General features: G+C 33.3%; 1 protein-coding gene across 1 annotated transcript in view; it reads right to left on the reverse strand.

The window, feature by feature from the left end:
- The window catches only part of DACH1 (dachshund family transcription factor 1), a 393,810-nt gene that overhangs the window by 115,074 nt on the left and 260,007 nt on the right, over positions 1–18,729 (reverse strand). Inside the window, exon 4 of the mRNA XM_045201919.2 lies at positions 7,440–7,612. Coding sequence (XP_045057854.2) covers positions 7,440–7,612 — 173 coding nt within the window. The remainder of the gene's footprint in view (positions 1–7,439; positions 7,613–18,729) is intronic.

An 18,729-nucleotide genomic window follows, 5' to 3' on the forward strand; every position in this document is an offset into this window, starting at 1 on the left:
ATCCTTAGAGGCAGTTCTATTTTAATACTATTCTTCCTTGCTAGTGGCCTTTTTTCATTAATGTCAATACTCAAACATTAAAAGAACATACTTAACTGTTTTTAAAAATCCAAGTAAAATTACATAAAATCTATTTTGTAAAGGGACACTTATGTTTAAAAGTAATGCATACATCTAATTCATGACTTCCAAAAAATAAACTATTCTGTACCTAAGAGCAAACACGAGGCACATGACATTAATATTTTAATCTACTTTAGAAATCAGGTCGCTGTGGTTCTAGTTTTTATAATCATCAAACATTTTACATTTCATGTATGTGAAGTCCTATTTACTAAGAGCAATTTTAGAACTTGCTTTGAAGGAAATTATCAGACAATGGAAAATTTATCCCTTGTATTTTTTTTCAAGGTTTAAGTCATTAAATAAGAATGTCATGAAGTCTGTCCCTCTCTCTCACGCACGCATGCTAGAATGCACACACACCAGGTCAGCAGAGAAAACTAACAAATTTAAGTCACATTTTCTATTCTTAGAAAACTCTATAATGTAGTATAAAATGTTTATTCAATAAAGTAGAATAATTTGAATGTTGCTAAATTGCTCAAAAAACAATTCTATACCATCTTTGATGAAAAATGAAACCTGAAAAAAATGCATTTACAAATCTGCTTTGTATACTACCATACTGCAAAACACCCCAATAAGCAAAACACATTTTTGTTAGGTGAAAGGGGCTGAACCAGAGAAAAGAAGGGAAGAGGAGAGGAAATGGGGGAGAAAGTTCTTATTATACAATTTTAAAAGCTTGACATGGATTCCTTATAAGATTCTAAAACTTATTTTAGACAGATGATGGTAAATGTTTGGGGAGAAAATATAACTAGTAATAAGATGAAGTTAATATCAGTGTACAAAGCCTTTTAATGATTTTATAAATACTAACTAAATTATTAAGACAACCTGATAGGGTAGTAATCTTCTTAATCCCATTGTTCGGAAAAGCAAACAAAAGCAAAGGTAAGTATTAGATGATTTGTTGAAGGCCACATGACCAGGAGGTACTACAGCAGGAATATACACCTAAGAAGTCTTCCTCCAGAATGCATGTTTAAACCCCTAGAATAATTATGCCTTTATTCTTTTCAGCTTTTTTTCAGCAAGAACCTTTTTTTCAGTCTTTATGATATTATTGTGAATTTATTAAGTAAAAACTGAGAAAAATATTGATTCATTTAGGGAGATTTGGGGTTACTTGATGAATTACACCCAAAGAGAATCAATTAGTAGAACATTTCAGCCTATTAGGAATTCTCTAATGACAAGAAGAATTGATCTCTTGATTTATACTGTTTATTTTCCACAGTGATTTAAGGCAATACAAGAAATACATCCTTTACAATATGGAAATGATACAAAGAAGGTATAAATAGATAATATGATAGGTTAGACTATTAACATTCAGAAGTATCTAAAGAGCCCAAATCAATGAACTGGAAAAAACAATATGGAGAAGTGGAGATTCTAAATACAAGTAAAAGCTGAAGAATTGGTTAGAATTTTGTGTCATAAAGGTGTAAAATTTACTGAGTCACAAATTCAAATAGCAAAACAGTGTTATGAATTATTATTTCATTGGCAAGTGATTGTCCAAACTGAGGTTTATGTTAGTACTGGTTCCTCTTCACTGGCCATTTCACTTCCAGATTTCTAGAATATTGTTGAGGGTTGAGGAGGAAGTGGGTATTTTTTAAAATGGTCAACCAAATAGCTTTGGTCAGAGAAATGGCCAGAAAAATTGGAATATTTGATCTGGAGGAAAGTAACTGTACAGGTGACCTGTACACAGGAAAGACACAGGAAAAATTAATAAACATTTTCCTTCCAAGAAAATATAATGAAGTTCAGGTAGAAGCTATTGAGATGAAAATTTTAATTTGATTAAAGAATACCTTCCTCACTCTTAAATTTGCTAAAGATATAATAGTTCTACTATAAAAGCTTACATATATAAAAATGGGTAGGAAGGATGCATGAATTATTTATCAACCATCGGGGGCAGGTAGCTGGATTATATAGCATCTAATACCCGAAGTCTATGTCTCTTCATGTTCTATGAATGTTAAGTAGTAAAGATGGATGGATCTCACTGATACATAATAGACTAATACAGAGTTTATAATAATTTAATATATTCTTACAGACAGTGTCTATTAGCTGTTTAAATTAGAATTATTATTGTCTAAACAGTATATGCTCATTTCCTCCTCAGAGTTATCTTACTAAAATATTCCTCGTAGTCCAAGACAATCAACCATAAAATGTCTAATTTAATATTTTGGTAAGCTGCATCATGAAAGTTTACATTTAAAGCAAATATATTATAGAGCCCCTGTCTTCATGTATATAATTTTCTTTTGTTCATTTTTTTCTTGGAAAAATAACTTTAAATGCTGGAATAATTTTAGATTTACAAAACAATGGCAAAGATAATACAGAGAGCTTCCACATACGCTCATCCCAAATGTTAACATCTTCCAATACCACGGAACATTCATCAAAACTAATAAACCTCTGTGGTACATAATTATTAACTAAACTTCATGCAGACTGTATTTCACCACCTTTTATACAATCATGTTTCTGTTTTGTTTCAATATCTGTCTGAGGGTCACACGTTGCATTTACTCCTCATATGTCTTTCAATCTCTGAGTTTCTTAGTCTTTCCTTGTTGGTTTACGACCTTGACCGATTTGAGGATTAGTGGTCTGGTGTTTTGTAGGATGTCTCTGAAATGGGTTTTGTCTGGTGGTGTTTAATTTCTTTTTTTTTAATTTAATGCCATATTTTATGGCTCAATAGTGGTTGAGAGTTGAATTTAAGCTACCACAACCTAAGACTCACATGAGTTTGAGTTCATCAGAACTCTAGTGCAAGAATCAGCATTTTTTTCTATAAAAATCCAACTAGTATATATGTTATTAAACTCTGCTTTTGTAAGGGAAGAATCCATAAAAATTATGCAAATTCAAGAGTGTGGCTGAGTTCCAAAAATTTTTATTTATGGACACTAAAATTTGAATATCATATAATTTTCATGTGTCATGATATATTTTTCTTCTTTTAATTTTCTCCCCTACCATTTAAAAATGTGATATCATTCTTAACTCATGGTCCATACAAAAATTGACAGGAGATGGATTTCACCCAAGGATGGCAGCTTTTGAACCCCGCTCCATAGCTTGCACTGGTATGTCCATTTTCATAAATAAGTGTAGGAGAAAAATCATTAGAGCTCCTTTACGCCATATAAACAGGTAATACAAATGATACTTCAAAATATGTAACTCTGAGAACTACATTTTTGCTTCTCTTCTGTCCTGCAAACAATTAGCAGGCACTATTCTGATTACACCCTTGGGCCCCCTACAATTTAATGTAACAAAGGAGTCAACCATTTTCTTTAGAGGAAATAAAAACATCTCCAAGTTAAGTTTAATATATATTATGTGAGTTTACTAAATACTGCTAATGTTATAAATTTTATAATATATAAATTTAGATAGGTTGATTTATTAACTTGAATTCTCTAATATTTGGAATTAAAGAGAAGACCTATTTCCCACTCTTATTCTCCCATGCCATGTTCACAATTTTTCTCTGGTTTAAAACATTATGCTAAGTGAAAGGAGCCAGTTTGAGAAAGGCAAATACCTTATGATTTCATTCATATGTGGAATCTAATGAACAAACTGAACTAACAAACGAAATAGAGACAGACTCATAGATGGTGAGCAGACTGACAGATGGGGTGGGGGGAGGGTTGGTGGGGTAGAGGGACCCAGCAAAGAAGAAAAACAGAAAAAATTCATGGAAACAGAACAGTGTGGTGATTACAGGAGTGGGGAGGTGGGCGGGTAGAGGTCGAACAGGGTATACAGCAGATAAATGGGAAAGGAAAATATACAATGAAATAAAGTATTGAAATATAGAACTATTTCCCAAAAAATATTAGAATTGAATCAAGCATTTCTTGAAACATGTTTTCTTTTAAAATCTTTACCTGCCACCATCAAATGTGAAATTATATAGACAATGACCAGACTCAAAGGAAAAGTACAAATAAGCCTCTCAGAATTTCCACCATGGCCAACTGAACTTCACTTTCACTGCTGGCAATTTGAACCATCAGTTTCACTTTCTCTCAACCTTCTCAATCACAGCCATTGTTTCCTATTTAGCTACTATCACCATTTACGCACCAACATCCAAAAGTCCAAAATTTCCTTTACTCTGTCTATAGCTAAGTTACTGAAAATATTTCCCCTAAGAGACTAGGAAGTGGGCATCACTCTAACTTCAGAGATGTTGCCACACATTTCAACATATACTTTCTTATCCACATTTTGCATATTTCCCACCTTTCTCCCTCTTTCTCTCCTCTCCATTCCTAACCTTAATTTAAGAAACCACAAGAATGTTTACTTTCCAATAATCTAGATTGTTTTCTAAAGACATTTTCTACAGGAAACCCAACTGCTTCCTTCAAAGATTTTAAAAAGAAGGTTCACAGTCTAAGTATTATATTAACATTAGATACAGCCCAAATTAAATAAACCAAGCCCCCTGAGGTACTGCAGGCTCTTGGATCCAGGAGTATGTAACCCGCTGTCTCATGTGCAAATTATCGGTAGCTTATAACTAAGTCACTCATTTTGATTTGAAACTGATAAAAATCTGCTCTTCTATCAGATGTCTACTTTATCTATGAAACTAAATCTTATCTGACTAAAAAGTTACCAAAGAATTTCTTAGTTTTAAATGAGGAAATTGCATAATTCATATTATAAAGATAATTTTCTATAGTAATTATTGTGAATTTTTTTTAAAATAAGAATATTCATAACCTATAACTAATACTACATTTGATTTTTTTTTAAATAGCCATCAAGTAAAATGATGGCAGCGCTTAGGTTTGTCCCTTTTGCCAAAGTCTTTCTTGAGGGAATGTCAATGAATGAGGTGATGAGGGTGTTCAATTCTCAGGAATAGCTATGACCAAAAATGATCATAAATGAAACTGTACAGTGATACCTTGATTAACAAATCATCTGGTAACTAAGGAACCTTCTAAAAGTTACTCAGAATGAAGTAGAATGTTCAAAAGTTCTCTTGCCAGTTGGCTGATGACAACATAGCATTCACTAGCATTCTCTCAGGTCAAGGTTTTAAAGAAGTTGATCTGGGTCTTTTGTGATATCTTCTGCTATTTTTCCTCTGGTTGGGATACTTCAGAAAATAACATAAGGGATCAGAACACATCTTTGTTTATAAAGCCACTTTTATAATAAAAAATGCTATTTGCATATTACTCAACATTCTATATAAGTAATAGGCTCTTTTAAAAATGTATAATAATGTATCCATAATCCACATGTATCCACAGGGTAAAGTACTATACCCTGTGGCAATCACTAGTATTTTTAGAATCTCCATAAACTTGCCTTTCCCAGAATGTCAAACACTTGAAATCATATAGTATGTAGCCATTTTAGACTGGCTCTTTAACTAAGAAGTATACATTTACATTTCCTTGGCTAGATAGCTCATTTTTTTGTTGTTGTTCTGAATACTCCTACAATTTAAGATGTCGAAAATTCAGCTAAACTATTCCATGGTGTTGTTGCCTCTGCATTTCTTTTGTTTGGCCAGGTGGCCTGCAGGGACCTTACACTGACACGAACCCTCTCATGCCAGTAGTGCATGCCCTAGAGAACAGCCACAGAGTCACGAGCAACTGGACGTCCATGATGTGACTTTCCCAAGAGCCCTGGTGGTCAACAGCCTCCTCTTAGACCAGAGCCAGGGGGATTCCCAAAACCCTGCTCTTTTGATTTAAACTGACCAATGCAACCCTAGCCCGGGAACCCCAAAGAACTGCATCATGGACCCTAAAGACATTTGCCCAGGTCCCGCCTCGCTTTCTCTGTCGGCACCCTGCCCTGACCTCCCCATGTGATCCCTGCAGGCATGCCAGATGCTTCCTCCATCACTTGTGAGTGATAAACTTCTCTATTCTCAATTTCTCTAGTCAGCTGTTAACCTGTGGCTCGCCATTAGGCACCCTGTGCTCCACTTAACAAATGTGTAAACTAGAACATATGGATGTACAATAATATTTTTTATCTCATCTACTAAAGGTCATCTTTTTAATGTAACATTTTATTAAATTTATTATGGCAACATTAGTTAATAAGATTATATAGGTTTCAAGTATATAATTCTTGATATTATATGTATAAGTATATTTGATATGCCATCTGTATGCCACCCTGTGTGTTTCCCACCCAAAGTCAAGTCTCCTTCCATCCAAAGGACATCTTGGTTGCTACCAAATTTGGGCAATTGTGAGAAAAGCTGCTATAAATATCCATGTGCCACTTTTTGTGTAGAGGTATGTTTCAACTCATTTGGGTAAATACTAAGGAGCTGGGTAAATATCATGCAATCATATAGTAAGAGTACATTTAGTTTCATAGGAAACCACAAAACTGTCTTTCAAAGGGGTTGTAGCACTTTTCATTCCCCACAACAATGAATTGGAATTGTAACAGAGCTTTTATGTAAGACATGTTTTAGAGGCCTCTATAAATTCAAGTGCATTATATTTAGGAAAATAAAGGTAATGATTATGTCAAATAAAGATAAGACATCATGAGGTAACTTTTACTTAATTTAAAATTTACTATATTCTGACAATGGATTTAAAATGCTTTGATTTAAATAGATATTATAAAATAATGTAAATAAAATAAATATGTATATACATACACATGCACTTTTAAGAATATACACAAACCTATGAGAGAGAGAGAATAGTATATATACACACATATGTGATGTTTGTATAGCAATGTTATCTTCCACTTACAGTGTACTTTTATTCATTTTTTAAAACTTTAATTTTCATTATTTTGTTTAGTTTTTACACCTCCACTGTTTTATCCATAGAATCAAAAAGATTGAGTTATATGCCCAAAACAACACAGCTAGTAAGTAGCAGAACCATAATTTAACACTTCTGGTCTTCTGAAAACACATCAGGCTCTCTTTCCCACACCTTAAGATCCCTAACACCACAGGCACACACACACAGGCATGCACACAGTCATACATAAGCACACACAAAATTTAAACAGATCATTCAACTTCCTATGTTTCTCTCTCTTAACAGATACAATAGACAACTTGAAATTAGCCTGGCCTGCCTAAATATTGTACCCCTGGTTCTAATGACAGCAAGTGATTTTTCTCATAATCTATTTACTGTCTTTTCACTTTTTGTACTTAGAATTACTTGTGGAATAAGAAACACTGAGCGATGGTGGCTTCATGATGTTTTTGTGTAAGTGTAAACAACCCTGTGAGAAACAATTACCTTAATCACAGATGTCTCAACTCTGGATGGGGGACTCTGAACTTGTGCTGCTGCCGCCATATTTGCGATGGTGCTGAGATGGTTCATCTGGCTCATTGCCATGGTGACAGATGCTGGAGGTAGGCTGACAGGAATGAGAGGGTGGGGCATCATCATAAAAGGAAGTTCCAGTCCTACAAAAAAATCATATATATCGTCATTGCTCTGCTCTAGTAAAACTATGAAGCATGGTATGTGCCTTCTATTAAAATGGTTAAGAACATGCATCACTGAATATGAACCATTCAGAGATGTCCTGATAATGACAGTCAAACCAGCAATTTTTGCCCTCTTTGCATTCAACAATACCCACTCACCACACAGAGAAATTAGGCTTATAGCCAACTAGTTCGGTGCCGTGTTTCATCACATCACCACTCCTCATGTGTTTGCTACAAATGGTCAACTGTTTGCCATATTCTGATCAGCCTAATTCTTGCTTACAATAGTAGGGTTTCCTTTAGCTTGTCAATATTAGTTATCTAATGTAGTAGGTCTTCATTATGTCCTATAATTAGACTTTTTTTTCTTTGCAACTACCATTTTTAGTGCTAAAAATGCCATCGTGCCATTTGGCAGGAGGTGGCTCTGCTGAGGCTGATGGAGAGGATGACTAACGGGAAGGCTAGGCACTCCTGGCACGCAGGGGTGGGCAGCAGAGGCCTGAGACCCCTGGTGGGCGGAAGAGTACAGTGTTTCCTTATCCCAAGAACCATCACTGCTGCCTGCGGGGAATGAATATAAATTATCGGGATACAATCTTATTCCAAATCTCCTAATGACTAACTTGAAACGAGGTTTTTAAAAAGCATATTACATTTGGAGATTGCCCAAGTAATTTCTTGGGAAATAAGCTGAAGTAAGTAAATTTCCCCTAAACCCTATTTTCTTTTTGATTTTCTGTTTCTTAGAGAGGTTCTCAAATATTTGAAAAATAACATTTCTACAGCACTTAGCCTATTTGGAAAATCTAATCCTGTTTGACTAACCATCTTAATATAAAATGGGCTCCATTATATCCCTAGAGAATTAATTACTTCCTTGAAATGAAGCTCACTGATAGTTATGGAATACAAAGGTATTCTTGTATTAAACAGTATCCTAGTCACCATTCAGAATTAAAGTACCTCACTTGATTCCACAGTAAATCCTGAAGATGAAACCATTAAATGCCCAAGTTGGTTCAACATAGCAGAGAGAACCCAAAAGATCACTTTACAAGAGAAATAATGTCAAAGCAATAAATTATATCTGTGTGAATCAATAAATACAATTGTTTTCAACCAGAGAAAGTGATTGTGGTAATATCAGTGCCAAAATCGAAATAGTACTTTCAAGAGTGTGCATTTCAGTATTGGTGGCTGTGTTATTTCAAATCTGATGTCCCAAATTAAATTATTTTAACACTAAGTTATTACTTAGCTGAATCTGTCAAATATATGGACTACCCACTTAACAATTTTGTGATATCCCCATCAACTTATGAGATTTCCTTTCTTTTAAAAAAGAAACCATATTTTTATGGAATATGCTTAGAAACAGCAAAGTTGGTAAAACTCCAATTTCAATGCTTTAGCTCTATTAACAGCCTCATTGTAAAATCTCTACGACACAGTTTTTAATGAAGAACACTTAGTTACTGCCATGATTTTTTCCCATTTACTTCATGAAGACAGTTAAGGTTCAATATAAATTCAAACTCATTAGCTCAATACTGTCTGGATCCTAGAGTAAATTGTTCGGAAGTGGATAATGAAAACCAAATTCAAATTCTTCAGCAATCAAACAAAGCAATTTTATTAAACAATGAAAAGGATCAATTAAAATTGATATCTTTATTATTTTATAAGAAACCATGACAGCTTTTGGCATAAAAAAGTTTATAGCTTTATACAGAAATGACTAACATAAAAAAATTCCTCCAGCTTGCTCCTATACTGTGGCATAAATGTTCACATTCATATTTACAAAGTTGTACATCTTCTTCACTCATGAATTTTTCGATCCTTATATCAAGGTCCTGGTCAAATGTGCAAAAACTATAATATATGAATTTTTAAAATGTACAACAGCAAGAGAATATTCAGGAAAAAAACACTTTGTATTATCTCCACATTGTATTGCCTACACCAAAATATATGCAAACATTATTACGTGTTTTCATTTTATGTTATCAAATAAAACAAGAACTGAAGCATTACCCCTTACTACCAGGATATAGAAATAACACTTTGGAATAAATGTTACTTGAATATGAGAACTGCATTGGAAATGTATAATTAATAGATAATTTTCTCTATATGTTATATTTCATTTGAAATATCCAGCAAATGCAAGGATTACATTTTCATAATAAACTGCTTATTTGAGGATAATTAACCAATATATGGAGTAGAGAAAGATATTCACATTCATTCTTTGGAATTCAGTTTAAGTTCTGTTTTTCACTATTACCTACTTTTGTTTTCTGTTCTCTTGAACTGATTTCATTTTTTACTGAATCCTGATGGCCAGTTAATATGTGGAAAGATTCGTTTTTTACTGAGTATATTTCAATCTCACTCATACCAATCGAGAAACACTATAATTCTATCTATTCACATTACCAAAGTATAAAATTTTAAGCTAAAATTCTGAGGAAATCATTCTGAAAACCAGATTATTGAAAAATACTATCTGTATTCACACCTGCTTTGCAACACCAGAGATCAGGCCCTGTGTAAGGGCAAAAAATATCAATCACATATGTGTGAATTTCCCACAGCAAGTTTATTACACTAGATTGAATTTCCCACTGCATAAATTCTCCTAGCCATCTCCACCAATCATCATTTGTTAAATACTCATGATGTTAGCTCATTTGGGTAATAAATAGAGCAAACAATTAAGAAACTAAGTCTGATGAAAAATATACAATATTTAACCAAGTCAGCTGTAAGTGATTTCTGCATTATTTATAACACCCATCTCCTCTATTAGCATGAATAAATAAGAACTAAAAGTAGGCCACTTCAGAAGAAGACATGCCCATAGTCATGAAATGTATAATTTTAAGTGCTTTGGTTTAAGCCAGTATATTTAGTGATATAAGCCAGTATATATGTACTATGCCTACATATAAATATGTGTATGTCATCATATGTGTAATTATGATATACCATGCATATGTATATCATATATGTGTACATATGATATATCATATATATATGTCATTATATAATGACCTATTATATATAGCATGTATCATTATATGTGTAATTATATAATGACATGTGTGATGTATATCATATATAAATATATATATCATTAAGATTAAGGTTTACTATTACAATCACATGAAAACTTGTACTAGACAAAAGATTCAATATATAAGTAAAAGTGTCAATATTTGGTAAGGGGAGTTAGAAACAGAAAGTAACTATTTCCTTTCTTGTAGAAGCGTGCTGTTTCTTTGACTTTACAGTGGAATAAAAGGACAAAGTTGATACAGCCCTGGTATCCTCGAAAAGCATATACTATAATAGGGTGTTGAAGCATGTATAAAAGAACTCATAAATATGATACATATATATAGTGGGTTTGAGCCAAAGGAAATGACCATGAACTCATGAAAAGATTCAGAGAGTGCATCCCCTTCATTGATTACTTAGAATCCATAATCATATTTTAATGTTGGGGGGCATTAAAGGGATGCCTTATATCTGATTCTACAAACAGATGTGGAGGAGCACTGGAAGAGTCTTCACTAGACACCGGCTTACACAAATGTATGCAGATCCGCACTGCTGACAGGAGAGCAAACAGGCAGCTTCTACCTGATGGAATTAAGCAGTGTAACCGGAAGCACCATGAAGGCCAGCTCCTAATGTTACGGCATGGTTTTGGTGGGGTGATATTAACCAGTGGAGGGTTTTACAGCAACCAGATATAAGTGGGTACATGAATGTAAGAGAGAAACTTGAAATTAAGGCTAACTATCAATTCAGTGTCTAGCTAAAAACTATTAATTATGCACTTATATAATCTGGAAAAGTTTACTTATCCTGTCTGATTTTAAGGACATTAAGAATTTATCAATAATGACATATTCAAATACATAGGAATTATATACAAAATGTGATTGCATGTGCTTGGTTTTCCTCTCATGTAAAAGATGTGTATTCCTCAGAGACATGCAAGTGATCTTAAGATTTAGTGTAACTGAAATTCGAAGTTGTAAGAATGACATATGGGAGATTCTTTTCCCCTTATCCCACACCACCCCTACATTGAAACATGGTTAGAGATTCTGAAAAAGCAAAGAACTTGATACACTATTTCTGTCTTTTTATGATCTCAGAGTATTTTCCTGGTTCACCCCCATCTTCTCTTTTTGTCATGTTTTATGATACATCTTTTATTGCAGGCCAGGTTTCAAAGACAGTAAAGCCCCCTGGCTGGTGTAGCTCAGTGAGTTGAGCTCGGGCCACTGATCTGATTCACAGTCAGGGCACATGCCTGGCTTGCGGGTCAGATCCCCAGTAGGGGACGTGCGAGAGGCAACCTCACATTGATATTTCTCTCCCTCTCTTTCTCCCTCCCTTCTCCTCTCTCTAAAAATAAATAAATAAAATATTTTAAAAAGAATATTAATACTGTTTCTCTTTAATAAAAAACTTTGAGTATGTGCATGAGTAGCCTCAGTTATAATCCTAGCCCAACTGATTATATTTATTATTGAATTCTAAGTATATCTAATGAGGCTTAGGTTTCAAAAGAGAAGCTAGGATAGTAGCACTTGACAAGACTTTTTGATAGAACGCATGTGAAACAATCAAACAATGAAATACACAATTAAAGTGGTCTGTAAAAGAATAAATGCCTTTTAAGCTACCGTAGTTTAAAATAGCAAAAGTGCATTTAAATATTATCATTTAGAGGTATGTTGACAGGTAACTATTGGTTCGGATTTTCCCACAGGCTGACCCTGATAAAGGAGGCAAATCTCAAAGGAACTAACGGTCACACCAGTGCTTAGTGAGTGACACTGATAGGCTCTGACGGGAACCTGACATTATCAAGACTCGTTTACAATGAAAATGATGGCCAGAGCGGGCATTTACTCCACACCATTGGAGACCACTTAAAGGGATGTCAAGGCCATCTTAACAATGGAAACACGACCACTAAGTAAAAGTAAATGCTAGTCACAGGTGCTACAGATGTTCAGCTGTTATTTCAGAGGTGGGGGGGGGGATAAACAAGTTACTATCTTTTAGGTGATTAACTTAACCCTAATAAAACATTCGAACAGCACCAATATCAGCAGCAATACTAGTAGTTTGCATAAATAGGAGAACAGTCTTCTCGTGAGTTATTGCAAGGCAATCTTTAAATCTGTTTCTGGATGACATCTGAACTCAGCTGATCTACTGTAGCACATTTAAACACTGAAATCTACTGGTTCAACTTCATCCAATTGCTTCATTTTAAAATGAGGAAAAAGTAATCTTTTATGGGTGCAATTAATTAGGGTCACAATTAAAAATGTTCCCGTTTAAGTACAGTGTTTTAGCAAAAGAAAAAGAAATCAACACATGTCTCCTAAGTGGCTTAAGCTATACCAGAGTCTAATTTGGTATTAGGCCATTTTCAGAGTCTAAAATTTATATTTGCACACATATCATGTTTGACTGGGAAGTGCTGGGGAAAAACTGAACTCATTGACTGTTATGTAACCAAGACTGCTTAGCATATGTTCTGATTTCAATTCATTTTTTTCTTAGAGAGAAACAATAATATTTTAAAAAATTCTAATAAATGAGTCATTTATAAAAACATGTTTTTTCTCAGAAGTGATTAGACACATTTGTTTAGCTACCTGTCGTCATCTAAACTGCATTCTGTGTTATCTGAGTGTTAAATATTGGTTAATTAAGAACTTAAAACTCAACACTGTGCCAATGGGTTTTTCTTTTACCTGTGAATGTAAATATATTTTAATATACTTGATTTTGTACATAATGGCAATGGTAATAATATAATACTTGTGCCATTAGTGTCCTTTGACTCATCAGCACTATGATAAAAGCTAAACTTATTCACCAAGTTGAAATATTTCTATTATCTTACGTACTCCACAATGTTGTTGAAAGTAACATGAGTTAACAAGCTGCGCAAAGTGACCCCAAAATACTGGAAATAAAACCTGCATAATTTTTAAAATTTTCCATGAATATTCTTTATCATGACTAGTAACTGCAGAACTAGAAACAGTAAAACAAATGATAAAAATCAGAAGTGAAGTTTAAGACACTAATGTCAGATGGAATACCTAAAAAGATCCTTAAAGAATAGGCAGACACTACTCGGGAAAATAATTTTCCTGAGAACCTTTGAAGGATCATGGAAAACCAAAACAGCATTAGGAACTTAAGATAGACAATGGTTTCCATTTAAAACGGCCTTGATTTTGAACTCATAAAAATTATTGGAAGGAATGAGTATGTACAGAATTCAAAACTTTATGTATTTTCTTTATTTTACACCAAATTCCAGACAGTTTGGATGCAACTTAAAATAAAAAGGAGGGCCAGTACTATACACATGATACATGATACTTAAATACTCTCAGTGGAGAAGACTAGAAGTAGATTAGAAAAAACGTTGCCTTTTGATGCTGTTGTTTTCTTTGACCTCTTTCGCTCCATGCTCAAGTGTTAACCAGGTAAACTAGATCCCCAAAACAAACACATAACCAATCCTGACTAGATTGGGCAAATAGTTACAGAGGACTCAGTATAAGGAAAGAAACAGTAGCTGGACTAATTTGTATTGACTAAATATAGGAGAGTTTTGTTGATATGGACTATAGGATAATTGTAAACAAGAGCCTTATTTTCTATTCAGTGGAAATGATGATATTCCAAAAGCTTGTTAATTTTCATAGCTAAAGTATAATGAATGTTATTATGGATAGTGTAGAAATAACAATACTGGAAATATATTTAAGCTTTCTAATTTAAAATATGTTCATAAAATTCTTCCAGATAAAGCAGCTTGGTATAATGCATCCATGTTAACTGCATCTTTTAACCTTTCTCATTTTCAATGTCAATAAATTTCTACCTTTTCCCACTTTAACTCATCAAATTATTTTTCCATTAGGCAAACAAATGAACTAGAAATTCTCCTCTCTAAGGATATTATAATTTCCCTATAGATTTATAATTACATCAAATAAAATTTCAAGTTAATATACTTTCCATACTATTAGTAGAGTAATAAATGTCATGGTATATAATATTAACAATTTTATGTTCATCTGTAATTGTTGGTCATGGTCAGTTGAAATCTGTTTTAATTTCCACTGTTTTACACATTATTTCTAGTTTTAAATTATGTTGAAATTGAAAAATCTTTACACGTGAGCCAAAACTGCTATTCAAGTTTCCAAAAAAACATAAAAGACTCACAGGTAGGATAGCATGTTCATGGGAATTATCTTAGTATTTCTCATGTGTATGCAGCTGGGGTTAAACTGTCTTCTCTCCAATTTTTGTTGGCCTCAGCAAATGACATCACTAGCCAGTTGTACAAGCCAGAAACCTAAGAATCATCTTTATTTTTCCTTTCACTGTGTGACATCAATATCCAATTCCTTTTCATGTCTTGTTGATTTTATCTATCTAATTTATCTCTTCTCTGTTTCTGTATCTGCTGCTGTAATCAGGTTCAAGGACCATCATTACTTTTAAGTACAAATCTTACCCTGTGACTTTCCTGCTTAGAGAACTTCAGTCGCCTCCCATTGCTACTAAGGGAAAGACCTAACATTTTTTTGTCTTAACGTAAACATCACATGGCCAGGTCTCTGTGTCTTTTGTTTTCATTGCATCCTCAGCATGTAACAAGGTTGGACTACTTCTCTGTCAGTTCCTGAATGAGGGCTGAAAGTAATTTCAACTCCTTAACAGTTAGGGAATAGTTACATTTATACAGTCCTAAAATTACATTCCGCCTTTTGAAGGCAGCCTCAAGGTTGATGTGGCCCCCGGTGAAAATGAGTTTGACACCCCTTATTTAGATACGAACAGAGATAAAGGGTAAAGTGTGAAAGATGACTTGAGTATCTAGATTAACAACTGTATGAATGGTGATGTCATTAATGTGACCATAACGATGATAATATCTAATACATATTATCTATTTTCAATGTGTTAGGTATTATGTTAAGCTTTTATATGTACTATTTCAATTAATCTTTAGAAACTCTGAGATAGTTCCACATTAGTGTTATAAAAGTTGATTTAACTTGCTTCAGGATTCTGATCTTGGAATTCTGAATCCACAATCTAATCCTTAAATTAACTGTATGAAGAAGATCAGCTTTAATGATAAATAAAAAATAGTTCAATTTTGGACTTGTCGATTATGAGCTATCTTAGGAATAGTCAAACAAAGATTGGTAATACCAAGTTAGAAACAGGGGACTGAAACCTGGGAGAAAAGCAGATCCCCAGTGAGGAAGAATCGGTTGTCTTTGATTGTAAGTAGGACATTAAGCCATCATGCTTGAAGAGGGTATAAAAAGTATAAAAGTGTTTCTTTTAAAAGAGTATTTCCACTGTAAGTCACAAAGTAAGTCCCAAGTATGCCAGGCTGAATGATTTTTAAAAAGAAGGAGGAGAAGGAGGAGACCGAGAAGCTGAGAAGGCATAAGCAAATATTTTTCTATGACTCCTACAATAAATCTTAGCAGAGAAGTGTGTGAATGCATTTTTATAATATTAAAGTCTCTAGACTCACTTCTAAGCTATAACGTCCTTTTTCATAAGATAACCAACATGCACACATGACAGAACTTGAGCTCTTGTATAATATTGAATGAATATTTGAAGAACATTATGATTGGATTTAAAAACTTACCAGTCCAACTACCATTCAAGTAGACAGCCTGAACAAACCAAAAAAACAGGCACAACTAAGCAGAGTTTGAAACAACGCTATTAGTACAACTTGCAATGTCATAAGTAATTATAGTCCCAGTAATTACAAGGTCTTCCTTAAGAACATTATGGAGAGAGGCAGCTTTCAATCTAGGGACTACATATCACAAAGAACTCAGCCCAGTTGAAGGATCACTGAGATAATATTATATCATAATGGTAGATTACATGCAGATGGCGGGCCTGTTGAAAGCTACTGTTTATTTGAAACCAAATCATTCTCCCCATAGCTTCTATTATATGCAGTGAAGACATACTATTCAAAGCACTTTTCATCAGTTTTTCATGGCAGACATGGCAGATTTCCAAGGTCAAATGACCACTAAAATTTCAGTTGCTGGCAGTGACAAAAAAATACTTAGGAAGATTAGCAGTAATGTGGATAATTTTATTACTACATTTTAACTCCAATTTGGAAGTTACATATAAGCACTCATTTTTACCCCAAGAATAAATGGATACAATATATTTTTTTTAGCTTGGTGTGACAGTGTGAATTAGAATAAGAAAAATGGTTACAAAGTATGTTTTGAAATGAGAATTGATTTTCTAATAACATCAAACCCTTAAGTCAATATAAAGTAAAATTTAAACATCATTATTCATTTTTTGATTTTTAAAAATTACCTATTGTAATTATTATAACCATAATGTGACCAATGAAGACCGTAAGGGAGAATGCAAAAATCTTAGGTCACACAATGATTCGTTGTAAATGCTAAACACAGGTTTTATATTCATTTAAGAAATACAGGGGGATATTGGATAAATCAGTCATATTATTTTTATTTTCTTCAAGAATTTATCTAACATCAATGTTAAAAAGTTGCATGCCTTGTTAAAAAATTAATGATGGATGATGAAATTGTCATCTTTTGTAGAGTCTCAAACAGTGCTTAAAAATAGGAATCTTTAAGTTTTGAACTTATAAAAGTAATATTTTTCCAAATTATTTTTATCTTTATTAAAGCTATTATATTTTAAATATTTTCAATGTAAAAAAACCTACCTATTAAAAATCATTATCTTCTAGGAAGGAGTCCTTAATTAGTGAATAATAACTCCCTAATTGTAAATAAAACTCTAATTAAAAACTATTATGATCTGTTATTTTTCTCTTGTGATTACAAAATTTGTCTTAAATAATTTCAATATCTCCTCCTATATTAGTATATAGCATCACTCCTACTTCTTGTCTGCCCTACTATGTACATTCTCTCACATCACTTCTCAAAATTGTTAGGACCACTTTCAACAGTACACAGGTTCTCTCATTTAGATGTACCTGGCCTAACACCTGGGTAAATGTACCTTGTTAAATGTTGCTTTCAGTCAAAGTAATTTATATTAAATAACTATTTAAGACTTTAGTTAGTAAGTTAAAACATGACTTTTCAAAAAAAGTAAATACCTTAACTACTTCCTTTAGTTAAAATGGTCTGTACAGAAACTGATTTTTCCTTTTCAGTAAATTTTCAAATTTTGTTCTATGAGCTTCCTATAAAGAACTGCTTTTCACAAAAAAAACATCTGAAGTATATTTTGCACCTTGTCATATGTTTGAAGATTTTCACAAAGAATTACTTATGTAATGGACATACCAATAAACACAAATTTAAAAGTAGTTTGTTATTTATTTATTTAAAGATTTTATTTATTCATTTTTAGAGAAACAGGAAGAGAGGAGAAAGAGAGGGAGAGAAGTATCAATGTGTACTCCCTCTTGCACTCCCTGTACTGGGGACCTGGCCTGCAACCCAGGCATGTGCCCTGACTGGGAATCGAACTGGCGACCCTTTGATTTGCAGCCTGCGCTCAATTCACTGAGCTACACCAGCCAGGGCCTAAAAGTAATTTGTTTTTTAATAGGTTATGTGTGTAAATAGTACGGGGAATTTTTTGTATATTTATATATTGGTATCTATTTTAAATCTAATAAATTTACAAAAGTATTAAGAGTTTAAGAATACAAGGTTTTTAAATGTGTCAAATACCTGCTGACTGTGAAAATAACTTTTGAAAATCACTCCATTCTATACATTTACTAAGGTTAATATTAATGTGTGTTTAAATTCTGGCTTTGAAAAAGATTTCACATTCTTATTTATCTAAAAGTCAAGTAATATTGCATATTGAAAATCTTGGAGAGGAAAGAGGAAGAAGCCAGCAGACTGTTAAGACTATTACGCTGTCATATCAAATAGTAAAAATTGAAATAGGACATAAAGCACAAATAGCTAATTAAAATGTCAATTTATAATCAC

Source organism: Desmodus rotundus, chromosome 13, assembly GCF_022682495.2.
Source record: "Desmodus rotundus isolate HL8 chromosome 13, HLdesRot8A.1, whole genome shotgun sequence".
Taxonomy (NCBI): Eukaryota; Metazoa; Chordata; class Mammalia; order Chiroptera; family Phyllostomidae; genus Desmodus; species Desmodus rotundus.